The sequence below is a fragment of the Phacochoerus africanus genome, chromosome 9 (genome assembly GCF_016906955.1).
Source record: "Phacochoerus africanus isolate WHEZ1 chromosome 9, ROS_Pafr_v1, whole genome shotgun sequence".
Lineage (NCBI taxonomy): Eukaryota > Metazoa > Chordata > Mammalia > Artiodactyla > Suidae > Phacochoerus > Phacochoerus africanus.
In genome coordinates, this window is record NC_062552.1 from 73,928,236 (window position 1) to 73,944,286 (window position 16,051).

Here is a 16,051-nt window from a genome sequence, read left to right on the forward strand (position 1 = left end):
GAAAGTGCTCAGAAAAGGATGCAGCTCTGGCAGTTATAAGATTGGCTGGCATGCATTGAATAAATGCACCCTGGAAATAGACCTTGACCAATGACTGAAGGGAGTTGATGTTTTCTTTTGCTTTGGGTAGGATAATTCTGAGACTACAATTTTAAATGGTTTTCCAGGAAATCCCAGTGAGATTAAGCTTTGTTTGCTCACAGTTATAATTTGCCTGGCAATTCACCCTTCATTGCCTTTCTTTCATTCCCTGTCTCACTTCCTCAAGACCCTACTGTGTTTTTGAAATCACTTCAAAAATAAACTACTTGTACTTGAATCCTTAACTCAGGATCTACTTCTAGCAGAACACAAACTCAGAAAATATTTTCCCAAAGCATAGGCTACAGAGACACTCAGTATTTATGTTCTTTTTTTTTGTCTTTCGTCTTTTTTGTTGTTGTTGTTGTTGCTATTTCTTGGGCCGCTCCAGCGGCATATGGAGGTTCCCAGGCTAGGGGTCGCCTACGCCAGAGCCACAGCAAAGCGGGATCCGAGCCGCGTCTGCAACCTACACCTCAGCTCATGGCAACGCCGGATCGTTAACCCACTGAGCAAGGGTAGGAACCGAACCCGCAACCTCATGGTTCCTAGTCGGATTCGTTAACCACTGCTCCACGACAGGAACTCCAGTATTTATGTTCTTTAGCAATAGGACTGATTGTAGGACAGGCAGGAACATGGAGACAAAGAAATAGGTTTAGGAATATTTTTGGATCTCAACTATCTGTGCATTCTCTAGAAATCCAATCATTATTAATGAAAATAGATTATCTTTTTTTTTTTTTTAACTCAAATTAAAATTTAGGAAGGAAAAGAATACCCACTGAAAGCCAATAAAGACTGGGGATTTTGTTCTTCAGATTAATATCATTTTCTATCATAGCTGGTTATGTTCATAACTCATCAACTAATTAGCAATGAAAAGCACACAAATTCTATTGTGTCTTAAGATGTTAAAATACTAAATTTGCAGTGCCATTTGCTTGGTTAATTAAAAAATAAACCTTCTTTTCAGAGAATTAAAAGGTCAAGTGTTTCCATTATATTTTTTGAAAAGTTCATTCAAACTTTATTTGTAGCATAAGAAGTATAGCATGCTGTATTGCAGCTTATTCATAAGCTTGGAGTTGCTTTACTTTTTTATTTCTTTAGTTTTATTAAGCTGGTACCAAACACAGAAGACAACAAGTAAAACTTTTATCTATTTAATCAGAATGGTAGAGATATTGTATTTACAATGAGAAATGGAGAAACACAATTTTTTAAAAAGATCACATTATGTACTACAAATAGAGGCTTAATTAGACTATATTCTCTGATAATCTTCATAGACCAAATGAGCTCAGAGCTGACTGGTCCTTACATATTTGGCCAGATTAGAGACTAGGGTAGTCTCTGTAATTCGTGGCATATCATAGGTAGGTTGCTATTAGACATATTATCCATATTAAAAATCATATCTTCTGCTTCTGGGCTGCATGTACTGGTGGATAGTCTTTAGACTTTAAATATAAGTCTAAATAAGGAATAAGAGAAGGGTCAAAAATAGCATAAGAAAACAGTGCCATGACTATTTCAGCAAGCTTTTATCTATAAGGCAATTTAACTTAGAAGGCTCATTTTGAATTCAGCTTACACATGGCAATGACAAATATTTTCTAAACTATTTTGGAAGTATTTTTATTTTTAGAAATCTGTGAACCTCAGATTTTCCAATTCTAAAACTTAGTCTTTCTGCAATTTAAAACTACATTCTATAGAATACTTTGCCCAAGCTTTAAGTAATAGAGCTTTGAACTACCTTTATCTTTGAATATCTTTGTCCCCTCCCCCATTTTTTACTGTTTCAAAACAATCTAGTTGTAAATCCCAGCCCTTTTCTAATTCTTCACTATGTCCTTACATATTTTTCACAGAATACTTTGTACAAGGTCTGGCATCAGCCTTTTTGCTACCTTGACTACCGCTTATTCCAATTATTCCAAACCTCCTGTTTTTCCTCTCATCACAGCCTCCCCTTAAAGAAAAATCCAATTCTGTGTATAAATCCTTTTTATTTTTGGTGATGAAAGCATCACACATCAGATCAAAATTCTGGACTTAGACTCACAGACCTTTACCAATACATACTAACTAAACTGCTTTCCCTTTCTTTCAGCTCTTGGTATATCTTTTCCCCTCACTTGAGGCAAATGTGTTTTTCATATTCCAAATGAACTTTTATTCCAAAACTAAACGTTTATTCTCTTCCTCATTCAGCAGACTGTCATTTATCTTTCATTACTTAAAAGCATCAGAAATCTCAGTGCCTCCTAAATGCTCCTTCCAGTAAAGGACGCTAAGAGTAGGTTTAGTATTCTTTTCCATTCTCTTCTCTATCAGGAATTAAATTTTATTTTCTTCCCTTTGGTTATTGCCTCAGCAATGCAAGTATTTTTGGTTAGAATACTACTAAATTACAGTGAAATTCTTTCTATGCTAGCTTCATACTAAAGCCATTTTTTTACGTTGAAGTGCTGCTGTAGAAAGTATAGTGAAGGAGCATCTTTGTTACAGAAATCTAGTGAATATGTTTATACATTTTTACATCTTATAGTACATAGCCATGTACATTATCTCATTTGATTCAAAAATTGTGAGAGGTAGACCTGAAATCCTTTTTTTAAGTGGGAGGGAACCTTTACTACAGTATTCAAGAGGACAGACTTTGGAATCAGGAAGACCTCAGTTTGAATTATTACTATAGTTTTTTCACTATTGTGACCTAGGGGGAAATCATTAATATACCTAAACTAAAACTGCCTCATAAAATGGGATAGTAATAACTACATGACATAGTGCAAGTAAAGAGCACCACATGTGAAGTGGATTGCAGTGGCACATGGTAAGCACTTACTACACAGCAACATGTTAAGGGATTGCTCAAGACACTTTTAGAATATGCCCGCAAGGACTTGAAACCAAGATTCTGGACGCCGAAGCTCATGCTTTTCCACTATCTCTGCTTCCTAGCACAGAGATTTAATTAAATTACCAACTTGATGTACGACCTTGAGCAAAATACTTCACTGAGTCAGTTTACTCATCTGTAGACGGAATCTTTTCAGACTTTCAGCGTCTATTCCAGATACATTAATTTTTTTTCTGTAGTGTTCTGAGTTGCGGTTCAGGCTCGTTATATAGCGAAGATCTGTATAATCATAAACTGTGCACATTACAATGAATGTTATTCCTATATTCATAATTCGTTCAGTATATAGTTTTGGATACACACTCAGCTGTTGCCTGTCCGCCTCTCGGCGCCTTGTGAAGGGGAAATCCGTACCTAGCTTTATTTATTTATATCCTGGCTTGTTTCCGAAAGGATTTAAGGCGGCGACTAATACTTTTAAGTTCTCTGACGAAGTGCGAGAAATACTCTTGATGAAATCACGCCGTACAAAACAGCCCTTGTGTGAGATGCTAAGTAATGTTTTTTAAACTCTTAAAAATAAAAACTAATGTACCTAGCTAGAAGTCCTGGAAGCATAAGGTCAAGGTTCTTCCCTCAGCCTTGACGCTGTTGTCAACGGTCACTCGAATGCCCTTCTCAGACTAGCCAAAATTGTCGCTGCTACAGTCCCGGCTGGACCAAGATCCCATCCCGCCCCTTCACTCTCTCTCATACCCAAGTTTCCTGATTGGGAAGGGGCCTGAAGAGCCTTTCTCAGGTTTCCATATTATTGGCTGGCACGGCTGTCAGTAAATTCTGCTTCCCGCCTTCCAGCCTAGCGCGCTTCTTGGACCCCCTCGGTTTCTGCGACAAGCCGCTTACGTTTGCCTGAGCCGTGTTGCCGGGGACAAGCGACCTTTCACCCCTCCCCTTCCCAAAGGAGCGCCCCGGCCCCCGTCCTCGCCCCCGCCGCCATCGCGCGCCCCCGCGCACGCGCTCAGTCCCCGCGCGCACACTCCCGCGCAGACACGCTCACTTTCCCCCTTTGGCGCCCCCCCCTCCACTCCTCGCCGCCCGCCCGCCCCCGCAGGCTGAGGCTTCGGCGTCGGGAGGCGGCGGCGCTGCTGAGAGGCAGAGACCCGAGCGCGAAGTGTGTGGGAGTCTGCGAACTCAACCCCTCACTACCCTCCCCTCGTAGCCATCCCCCTCCCTCCCCGTTACCCCCCCTCCCCCAAAGCGGGAGAAATAATGAGCGAGACCGGGCGGCAGCAGCAGCAGCAGCGCCAAGCAGCCCAGGCAACGGCAGAACCGCTCTGGCAGCGGCGGCGGCGGCAGCACCAGCAGCGGGAGTGAGCGCAGCGCTAGCGCGGCGCGGGGACCGCCGCGCTCCTTCCCGGCTCTAGCCCTCCTCCGCCGCTCGCTCCTCTCTCCGCATCCACCTCCTTCCCCTCCTCCTGCTCATTCACTCTTTCCCTCACTCTCCCCTCCTCCTCAGCTTCTCCCCGCGCCCCGCCAGCCCTAGCGCTTTCCCACTCCCTCTGCCCGTCCTCCCCGCTCCCCTCCTCCCGCTCATTCACTCGCCCCTCTCCCTTCTCCACTCTCTCCCCCTCTCTCCTTTCTTCTCCTTCTTTCACCCTCCGTCTCTCACACCCCCTCCATTCCCCTGTCTCCTTTCTGACACTGCACTGCAGCTGCTCCACAGCCCTGCCCCCTCCCCAGTGAGAACAAACCAGCAACATTGCTTTTTTTTCCTAAAGAGATTTCTATTGATCCGATTAAAAACAAAAACAAAAACAAACCAACCTTAAGAAACCCCAAAAGCAAAAAAAAAAAAAAAAAAAAAAAAAAAAGAAAAAAAGAAAAGAAAAGAAAAAGCCAAAACAAAAGGGAGAACCTTCTCCCGGTAGAAGCGGCAGGAACTGCAAACATGATGGCGGCAGCTCCCATCCAGCAGAACGGGACCCACACTGGGGTTCCCATAGACCTGGACCCGCCGGACTCGCGGAAAAGGCCGCTGGAAGCCCCCCCTGAAGCCGGCAGCACCAAGAGGACCAATACGGGCGGTGGGTATCGCTTCCACCTCCCCGCTGGCCCCATCCCCCGCCGCCCGCCCCTGCCTCCCTCCCTCCCGCCGTCCTCCCTCCCTCCCGCGGCCCGGACACCTCTAGCCCGAACCCGGCGGCTCCCGCGCCCTGCCTCGCGCCCCCTCCCCTGCACCTGCCCCGCACCTCGCCGTCCTCTACACATTTCCATTTCTGTGTTTATCATTCATCAAAATGGCGACCGGTTTTTCGGAATAGATCTATCTTTCCATTTAATCGGTCGAAAGGCTGTCCATTTAAATATCCTAGACCTGGGCAAGGGGGTCCGTTAAGGAGGAGGAGGATGACCCCGAGTGAGGTGATGGCCGCCCGAAGATGCGCGCTGCATTTAACAGTCTGATAAAATAAATAAATAAATGGCACTTGGGTAGCGGAGAGCAAATGATTGGGGCACCGGAGAGTTTTTCTCTTCATCCCCTTGCTTTGGGCCACAAGTAGTATGCAAAATCTTGATGAGTGCATGCTCTTACAGCACTTATATTGTCGGTGCAAATAGCTCATTGATTTGTCTTCAGGGGTGTGCATACGAGGGTGGGGGTGTCTGGTACTGTGACTTGTTAGTTAACATCCTGCGCTTCCTGGGAAGATGAGTTATAACGGAACCGGTATCGCTTCTTCATTTGCACTGGAGTCATCTTAACAATGCACCCAATGCATCGAGGCAGAGGTGAATTTATCTACAGCATGTACATTAGAGACGGATGGGGGTCTTGCGAATGGCACACCCGAAAAATTTGGAACGTTCATTCACATAAGGAAACTGGATTTACCGCGGTGTTTCTTTAAATAGACATGATCAGTTTGACGGAAATTAAAGTTTATGGAGTTGGCTTTATTTTCTAAAACATTTCATTTCAATCATTCTTGGTTCCTCCACTCCCTCCGTTTTTATAATTGTGGTACTTTTGGAGAAGGAACATTATCTGGTCACTTTTAAGTGTATTTGATGTAAATGACTCCTAAGCTTTTTAGTATTGGCAAAATTCTTCTTAAGGTCCTTTAATTAATGAGCTTAAACGAGATCATGGTAGACTAAGGAGTGCTAAAGAAATACACCAGGATTAGTTAGATTTGCCGGTCCACATCACTTTGAGTTATTTCCTGGCAGTTATTGAAAGCTTGGAATACACCCTACAGTTTGGGTGGATTATTTGGTAGGAGAATGGTTGTTTTGCATACTTTAAGTAGGATATAGGCAGTGGCTAATTGTAGTCCCCGTGTGTTTGCAGATGTCATACGAATATAGCTCATCACTATTTACGGTCCTTTATTCATTTTGCAACATGTTAAGTGAAGGTTTGTCATGGTATAAATCGCTGAAGTTTTTGTTAAATGGTCATTTCATTTTGTTTTACCATAGTAACCACAGATAGAATTGGAAGACTTCCATGTTTGGAATAACAACTGGAATTTAGTCATCAGTTTCTACAGTGCTGCAAAATAATAGAACATGTTTAGCTTTTGATTCCAAGTTTGAAAGTATAAATCCTACAAAATGGGAAACATTTCGTACATATTTATTTTTCAATGTAATTGGCTCACTTTTGTTCTTAAAAAACAAAAACCAGAAAACCCGTATTTCCTACAGCTGTTATGCCCAATTAATTGATGTTTTTCTTTCTTGAGGGTAGGGGGAATACAAAGTTTTAAGTTATCTTATTAACGCAGTATATTTCTTGCATTTTTCAGAAGACGGCCAGTATTTTCTAAAGGTTCTCATACCTAGTTATGCTGCTGGATCCATAATTGGGAAGGGAGGACAGACAATTGTTCAGTTGCAAAAAGAAACTGGAGCCACCATCAAGCTGTCTAAGTCCAAAGATTTTTACCCAGGTAGGTGCAATGATGAAGATTGTTTGATAAATCCCCAAGGAAGGAAAGAAAAGATCTACCTGTGCTGTGTGCTGTGTTGAAAGAATCTTAATAGTGTAGACATAATTTATATATTTGATGTATTAGAGTATTTGTGGAAAATTTTTAAGAGTGTTTTCACTCTTGATTATGTCTTGTTTCTATAATCAATATACTGTGTTTATAATTTAGGCCAATTTTGAGATGAATCTTTTGATATTTCTAAATACTTCTTTGTAATTAGAGAAAAAAACTCTAAAATTTAAAGATAGAAACCTGGACAGCTGGCATCAGGAGATAGGGTTCTTCTGAAGTTTTCAGACATAATTGTAATGACAATTAGTCTAGAGTGAATTCAGAAGAGGGGGTAGAAAGGCTTCTTAAAGAATGGACCATTTACTTCTAAATCCATTATGTACCTCTTTCTGCTTCATTGCTTTGTTTGTTGGCCCTGGAGTGAAGTAAAGAGGACAACTGCTGCCTCTTCAGATTTTTAAAATATTGTGTTTTTAATGTAATTGTGACAAGGAAATATATTATTATGTAAGAAGTAAAATAATGCTTCAGAATTTGTGTTGCTTAAGAGGTGTATTTGATCAAAATATGTTAACAGTTTGTACGGTGCTATAGGTAATGTAGCCCACTGGAATATGGCAAGTTTCCTAGGTGGTATAATTTTTTTCTGTACTTTTCAGTATGCTTTTAAAATTTCAAGTGCTCTATAGTTGTGCCTATTTTTCTTTCTCTTTTAAAAAATCATTTTGCTACTTAATATATGGATTTTAAGCTTACTTTTAAAATCTCTTAATTGAATAGTATACATCCTAGTAAAACATTAATTGGTTTGCTTTTACCTAGATGTAGCTTCTGCCATTTTTTTGGTTATTTCATCTTTATTGGCATAAAAAAAATATTTATTCAGTGCTGAGGGGACTGATACTGCTTCCTTTTTTCTTGGAAGAAAAGAAAAGCTGATTTGCTTTCAGTGATCTAATTCAGTAAGAGTTCTTTAGTACAGCAAAGACATCTGGCATGAATGTAAGCAAAAACATTTGGAGGATTTCTTTTTCATAGCCAATTGCTTGGCGGTAGAAAATGGACCATTATACTACATGAGAAGGTTTTAGAATGGTTGGAACTATCATTTACTTATATAATTAAGTGTGTATTTGGTAAACATTAAATTTATTCAACTAAGATGGAATCTATTAGATATGATGTCCTTCGAAAGTTTGTTTCCTGTGAGTGTAGTTTGGTAGATGGCTTTCCTTGTCTCTGAAACTTTCCTTATGCGTTAAGAAAGTTTGCTAACATATTCACATTTGTATGTTTTGAAGGTATGTTATGATGAAAAAAATCAATGTGAAATTTGAAAATCCTTAGTATAAATAAAAGCATTCAAAAGAGCTTGATTGCAGAATTAATAACGTTATAATTCTAGGAAAAGAGCTTCAAAGGTAAATTAAATTCGCTGTCAATAGTTGAAAATGAAATAGCTTTTTTGCATTATACATGAGATAGTATCAGATGTGCAGGGATGTTACACAAAATTGGTGTTTATCAAGGATATTCCAAATAGTAAATTAAATGCTTTTTCATTTGAATATAGTTTGTTTTCAGAGGGTTGGAAAGGATACAACTAGAATTAGATCTTTTGTTTTTAGTGCACTTAATTGTGCATTTTTTATTACATTGAAATTGCTTATTTTATTTATAGTTCTGAGGCATGTTATTCATATAGAGCAAGAATATCTGTTGGAAAAAATGGAAAACTGGAATGCGTTGAGTAAAATTTTGTATGTGTAGTGACGTAACCTGATCAAATGTGAGTTGAAATGTCTGGATAAAAGAAGTCTTATACTCTGCCTCTAACAGGTGGAAACCAATCATACACTATGGTGTCAGTTTTAAGGATAAAATAAAGCCCTGTAATTTATAAGAAGCTTTAATAATTCTGAATACTTCATATTTAAATACTGTTTTAACTATGTTATTACCTGTTCAGACAGAATACGTCTCTGTTCTTCTGATAGACTTTAAGTCTTTCTATTCATACTTGACCACAGGCCTGTGAAAGTATTTAAGGTCCTGGTATTCCTCACTGTAATAGTCTCTGAGCTACTTTGAACTTCTCTTACTCAAATGTACTTAATGGATACTTAGCTTGCTCATCTCAAATTAACTGAATTAAAAAACTGTGATTTACATTGTCTAGTTATAAGGTTTTTCTTATAGGATTATGACATAATTCAGAAGCCCTATTTTGTGTTCATGTATGTAATTATGACTCTTATATTCCACTAGAATGAGTATGCCCGATGTTTATTTCATGAAGCATTTTTTTTGTTTGTTTCTTATTTGTAGGACAGTATTTGGGGAAAAGTGAACTTTAGTTGTAATTTAATGGATTTTCTCGGATTACCTAAATTTTGAAACAGAATAGACTTGTTTTTGGAAGGTTTACTTAAAATACTCGTGTATTTGGGAAAAACTTTCTTCAGGATATATAATGCAGAGTACAGGCACACTTTAATAAGTTTCAACTCAAATAATACGTGCATTGTTTTTTTTATAGCCAATATAATCTCGTATTTACCATACTGTTTTCCTTTTTTTGTTGTTTGAATATTTAAAATATCTTAAGCAACCTTGCTTTTCTGAGTAGTTTTTGAATATTTATGGTTGAAAAGAAGAAAATATTTTTTGCGTATTAATTTATATGATTTAGAATTTGTAGAACTGAATATTGCATTGTACATTTTAGCATGTCATATATTAAATAAAATAATTTGGGGAAATTGTAAGGTAAGGATTGTAAAGAGCCTTTTTCAATTACTATAGTCAGAAAAAAAGATCTACAGGTAGGTTCATTTTACTTTTTGCTATGATGTGTAACTCATTTTTCTATTACTGAAAATTGAAACCTTACAAAATACTAACTTATTCCCTGTGGTTTATGAATATACCTTTTATTCTTACTTAATTAAAGCAACTTAATATTATTAATGTATATAGCCTTTTTCAATTAGGTTGCCTAAAGTTGTTGCCTTGTAGCGAAAAACAGCTTTCTCATTTTGGGAAATATATTACTGTATGCATTTTCAGGATGACAGTGGGATAGTATCATTTTATTCCTTTATTTGGCACCTGAAGATGTCTTTTAGCTTTTATTAATACATGGATTTATTTTATCTGTTAAAATTAATTAATGAATAGTTCAGGTATGTGGAAAAAATTATCAAATACATTATTCATTGGGAATAGTAAAGAATATATAAAATAAATATTTTCTTATGCCTTAGATTTTAGAACACTTCATAGTGTACCTATTTATTCCACTATATGATACTGGAAATATTCATTATATCAAATAGGAATTCTTCACTATAATCTTGGCATATATTTGTGTGTTATTTTAAACTGTTTTCATATTTGTGGCTGTAAAACTGGATCATATTTAGTGTAAATTATTTCCTTTTTTGGTCCTGAAGTTAAAATTTAAACTCATTATTCCTTGATTTATTGCATCTGAATTTTTATCACTGTCCAAATTAGATGAGGCTTTTAAAAAAAATCACAAACCATTTAATTTATATGTGAAATCTTTAAAAATAATGAAAAAGCAGAATGTAAGTTAAATTTTCTTTTAGTGAAGGGAGAATACCCCACACTGCGCTGATTTTGACATGGGGAAAATTCAGTGGCCAATTTAACCTTTAGGATTGGGATTGTACAAGAATGACGATTCTTTTGAAAATCAGAAGAGTTGATGAAGTTTAAAATAAATTACTTATTTGTTTATGTTGTGGAAGCAAGATTATTATCGTATTGATAGTACAGTGTGAATACTTTTGTTATAGCTTCTAAAAGTTGCAGTCTATACTCTTTGCTTTGATCTAAAATGCAAAGCATCTTAGAAATTACTGGTATATATTTTAAGGTGAAATTGGTAGGTAAATAAATTATAACAAATGGAAAATACAGTGTAATTTCTAATATTGTTAAATTTAATAGCATGTTTATCATACTGTGTTATACCTTTGGTTTTAGTATTGTCAGAGAGTTGCTCACACATATGTGTTTTTCTTTAAATATTAAAGTTGTAATATTTATATTTGTCATACTACTGTTATTGTTATTTTATATTTTTTTCTCTACATATCCTCAATTGTAGGAAGAACCATAATAAGCTTTCACTTACACGTTAATATCTGCCTGAAAATTTGCTACATATTTTTAATACTTTATTTCTCAATTTAAACAGTGTGAAATCTGAACATGTGAAAGAATGTTATTGGCCTAGCACAATGTATGTTAAAATTGTAGTTTACAAAAGATAAAATCTTTATACTTGCTCATAAAATAAATGTTTTATGGTATGAGATTTTTAGATTAAGTTAGAGTTAAAAAGCGTAGCTATTCATTTCATTTGATTTTTTATTTCATCTTGATGTAATATCTTCTATTATCGATTTAGTAAGTTATGGAACATCATTAATTTACAGTGTTGGTGTTGTCATGAATTATATAGCACAATGAAATTTTGCTATTTGAAGCCTTCTGGATTTGGGAAAAATAGCTCATTTAAAATTTGTGAACATTACAGGGTAAGATAGTAGGTATAACAACACTGCCTTGCGAATATCACCCCCAAAGGATTTTAGGAATAGTTTTAAAATAGGGAATACAATTGGTGAAGTAGTTCAATATTTATGTAAAAAAGATGTTTTGTATAATATACAAAGAGGAAAAATGATCTGTGTCTTGGGAACTCTGAGGAGTATGTGGTATCACTGAAAACCGAGCAACAAACCACCAGTCAGAAACATGTCTTTTTATAGTTCTGTTCTTTTTTGTTCTGGCTTAAGAGAATTAATTTTTGCTCTTACCTGTCACAAATATTTATCGAACAAAGCTATGCCACTTGTTAACTGAAATTCAGCACCTAGTTAATAATTTTTTTACCACAGAGTTTAGTCTCAATTGTTTCCAGTTTTAGTGGAGCTTTGTTTTAAAGGATAACTTTTATGAGCAAGTGCAGCTTTTCAGAATAATACTAGGGGGATGAGGGTGGGAGATTTGTGCTTGATTGCCATCTCATTTCCATCTTTGGATGCAGCTCTAGCATAAAGTTAAACAACATCTGCAGAGATCTGACTGACAAACATCTCTCTGGGACTCATCATTGCAGCCTGCAGCAGGTGCATTCAGCTTTGCAGTCTTTTCCAAAAAGAGGTTAGTTTGTTCTAACATTTATCAGTAGACCAGTGGGAGCAAGTGACTAGAGAGAAGAGGTTGGTTGTCACTTGTCCAGTGCTGGAATACTACAGGTAATTGGACTGGACTGGTGGGAACCGCAACAGTGTGTGTCTCACATTGCACTGCAGCTGCTTTGGAGCTTAATTACGTGACCCTCAGAGACTGAAGTGTCATGGTATAAAAGGCAACACGCAAGAAATGAAGCAGTGCTTTTCAGTACTTCCTGATATTTGGGTTGGTGAAATTCCCATTTTCTATTCTTTAAAGATATGGCATTGATTTGTCCATTTTTTATATGGAAATATTTGAAACTAAAATGATTTCTATGAATCTGATATAATCCACATAGAAAGGAGATGGGGGCTTTAGGTATAGAAATAAAAAGAAAATAATCTTAAGTAAGAAGTATTTAAAGTTCGTTATTCCACAAGTACATTTTCAAATCATGAGTGAGTAGAAATAAATGAAACTACATTGTAGTTGTTAAAAAATTATTGTCTTAGATTAACATTTATTTATTACTTTATAGGAGAAATAATCAGTAAAATTAAGTTGTATCTTTTTAACATGTTAGGGACTTTGACAGGCAAACTTTGCTGAATGTCTAGAAGTGTTCCAACAAATAAGACAGACATAGCATGTTAAAAATATTTTTAGGATGTTTCAGCTTAATATAGGAGTGCTGTTGAAATGGTTCTTTACCATAATTTATAACAAGTAAATTAAATTTTGATTAAATAAAAACAAATAATTAGTCTGTCATTTATTTCTTTTGTTTTAAATTTCATTTCTATTTCACTGACTTACAGTATGCTTCCATGACACATATAGAAGTTTCTCATATGTTCTAATAGTATTCCCATTTAATGTAGATATCTTATCATAGTCCTGTTTATTAGTTGGCCTTTGAATGAAAAATAGTTCTTACAGTAAAAATGTCTTTAAATCCGGCAAAGTGCTATACTATTTCAAAAGATTTTCAGAATTTTAAAAATATCATTTGGAGTCTTAATGAAGCAGTTTTATCATTGTGACTTTTTATTAGTTTTACTAAATTGAATTTTTTGATATCCATTGAATATAACTTGTCAGTTACCCCAAAGTAATTAAGTTTTGGAGTTTGCAAGTTTTTTATCCTATATACTTTTCTTTAAGAAATTTTTACCAGAGTTGCCAATAACTACTTGATTCTGAAGTTTGTAAGAAAAAGGTTTTAAATGTTATCTTAATTAGGTTATGAATAATTGGTAATTTATTGGTAATTATGGTAACTGTGGGAAATAAGATTAAAATAATCATCTCTTGAAGTAGAGAGAATCATTCCCTCACTTTTAAACATGTTTCATTTTTCAATCACGATTTTTCATTTTTGACATCATGGAATGTTGTTTTCCTATTAATTCTCATTAATATAAAATATTCTTTAAAATTTCACATTTAGAAAGTTTTGTTAAAGAAGTACTAAATAAAAATAAACATTTTAAAGACTACAGCATTGAAAAAAATACACTGACAAACTTTTTGAGATATTTTCAACATTTGCTAAGTTTCAAACCACTATATGGATATCCTTTTCCATAACAAACTTGATCATGAAAACACTGAATATCTGCACTCCATCATTGATCTTTTGCTGCTTCCTGCAGGACCTGTCATAGCATCGTTGACAGGACCAGATGAAAAATGAAATCAGTATCTTGAGTTTTTTAACAACAAAATGATTCAGGTAAGATTATTTGGTGTGGAAAATAATACATTTTTTTTTACCGTCCTTACACTCATGTAGTAATTGATACTTAAAGTTTTTCTTTTTTATTTCAAGACCTGTTTTATGTCTTACTGATGTTCAGCATATTTATAATGTCCAATGAATTTTATTCTGAACTCAGTAATTTTAAAGTTTTAGGCTATAGTGTTTCTTACTTTTCTTGAGAAACAGTGTACCTTTTGAAGTTTTGAAGAGTTTTTTTAAGACTAATTTTTTAAGTCACAAAAGTCTTTTTAAAAAAAAAAAAACAGAGTCCTATTTTTATCCTTAAGTATGAAATCTGTCTGGAAGTTTTTCTTTAATTATTATATGTATTTATCAGATGCTTCCTGTAGGCCAGATGTCTGTCGAATAGTCATCATGATATAAAATTATTACAAAGCATTTTTTTTTTGGTAAAGAAATATGGCTGTGTTTTACCCTAAAGTGTTAGGCTTTGTTATTGCATCTTTAAGTTTTGTTTTAAAAAATTTTACATTACATGACGTGGCATCTCTGTCAGTGACTTAGTGAGGACACTTAGAAATATTGAAGAGGCTTTTTTTTTCATTTTACTTAAAGGGATTGGAAAAATCTTGTAATTGTGGAACTAGATAAAAGAAGTGAAGCTTAGGTATGATCTCTTCCAGAATCTCTACCTAACAGTAGAAAAAACAAAGATACCAAGAATAACATGCCAATAATTGTCATGCAACTTTTAAAATATGTTTTCTGAATTTGTGGTACAATTTTAGTAGGTACTTCACTCTCTTTTTATTTTTCTTTATCCTTTTTTTTTCTTTTTTGAATATGACCCTGAGGAAATAAGTGTTCACTTCTCTCTAATGATAGATTATAATGCCAGGAATATAGCCTGGTCATTTTCTGATTTATTGTAATTGTACTATTTGAAAATGGCAGTGTTTTCAGAGTGATTTGGTTTCTAGAGCTTTGTTACTTTCCTACATTTGCAAAGTATATATTTTTTCTTCTTTTTCTCTTTTTTTCTTCCTTTTTTTTGGCTCATTTTAAAAATTTCTTCATTTTTGGTTCAATGGAGCATTGAACTTGCTAAAAAAATGTAGACTTTCTAAGTCAAATTCTGTTTTCAGGGATATATATGTATTTTTTTATATTTTTATGACATAAAAATTTCCTTAAGAATTTCATGTTTGGCTAGGTATTCATGACAGTTGGTTTTAAAAGGACAAAATATTATAATTAAGAAATAAGCATGAGGCTAATTGTAAGGCAATCTAAGTAAAAATGAAGATACATAATATAATAATTATTAATCTAAAAACATTATTTTCTCTTTTTTTCCTATCCATTTCATTAAATTGGTCCACTTCTCAGTTAATTAGAATTCTAATGTTCTTTGCATTGCATTATAGGCTTAAGGACTACTTTCTAACATAATTATAAAAGTACTTAACTTGATTTTTAAGTTGTTTTTCCTTCATGGCTTTAAATTAAAACAGAAAATCTTGTGTCATAGTCTTTACTTACATCAATTGAATAATAGAATTAAGCTCCATTGGTATGAAGTAATTTATGTCATCCTTCTTGCCTGCTGTATGTTCAATATATAGCCAGCCCAGTGTTTTAAACATCATTCCATTTGATATTTAAATGAATGAATGTGTGATTGAATGACTGACCAGTCTGAGGCTTCATCTGTGAATGTAATGGATGTTGAAGGCAATCTTTAGTTTTTAATTATATTTCTGGTTTACTTTAATGGGGGTAATATCAATACAATGGATGTAGAAGGCAATTAATCTTTAGTTTTTTATTATATTTCTGGTTTACTTTGGGATGTGTGTGTGTGTCTAAAATCTGTATGTAGGACAAGTAAACTAATGAATTCAAAACTCAAACAGGGAATAATCATAGAAGTGTTAAGACAAATATGGGTTTTAACAAAGAGTAGTTTTGCTTTCTACTTAGCATGTTTGCCTGTGTGAAGAAAATTGAAAGCCAGTATTATGGAGAGTACTTCAAAGCCATCATCTCCCAGATGGAGATCACTTTTAAAATACTCTGTCTTAAATGTGAGCTTAATTAATTTTTATTTATTAATAAAGTAATAAAAAGTATCATTATTACAAGACTTTA

General features: G+C 35.2%; 1 protein-coding gene across 1 annotated transcript in view; it reads left to right on the top strand.

The window, feature by feature from the left end:
* The first annotated feature begins 4,566 nt into the window (after positions 1–4,566).
* The window catches only part of NOVA1 (NOVA alternative splicing regulator 1), a 154,347-nt gene continuing 142,862 nt past the window's right edge, over positions 4,567–16,051 (top strand). The window contains exons 1-2 of the mRNA XM_047796325.1: positions 4,567–5,037; positions 6,766–6,909. Of these exons, the coding sequence (XP_047652281.1) occupies positions 4,902–5,037; positions 6,766–6,909 (280 nt within the window). The 5' untranslated portion in view covers positions 4,567–4,901. The remainder of the gene's footprint in view (positions 5,038–6,765; positions 6,910–16,051) is intronic.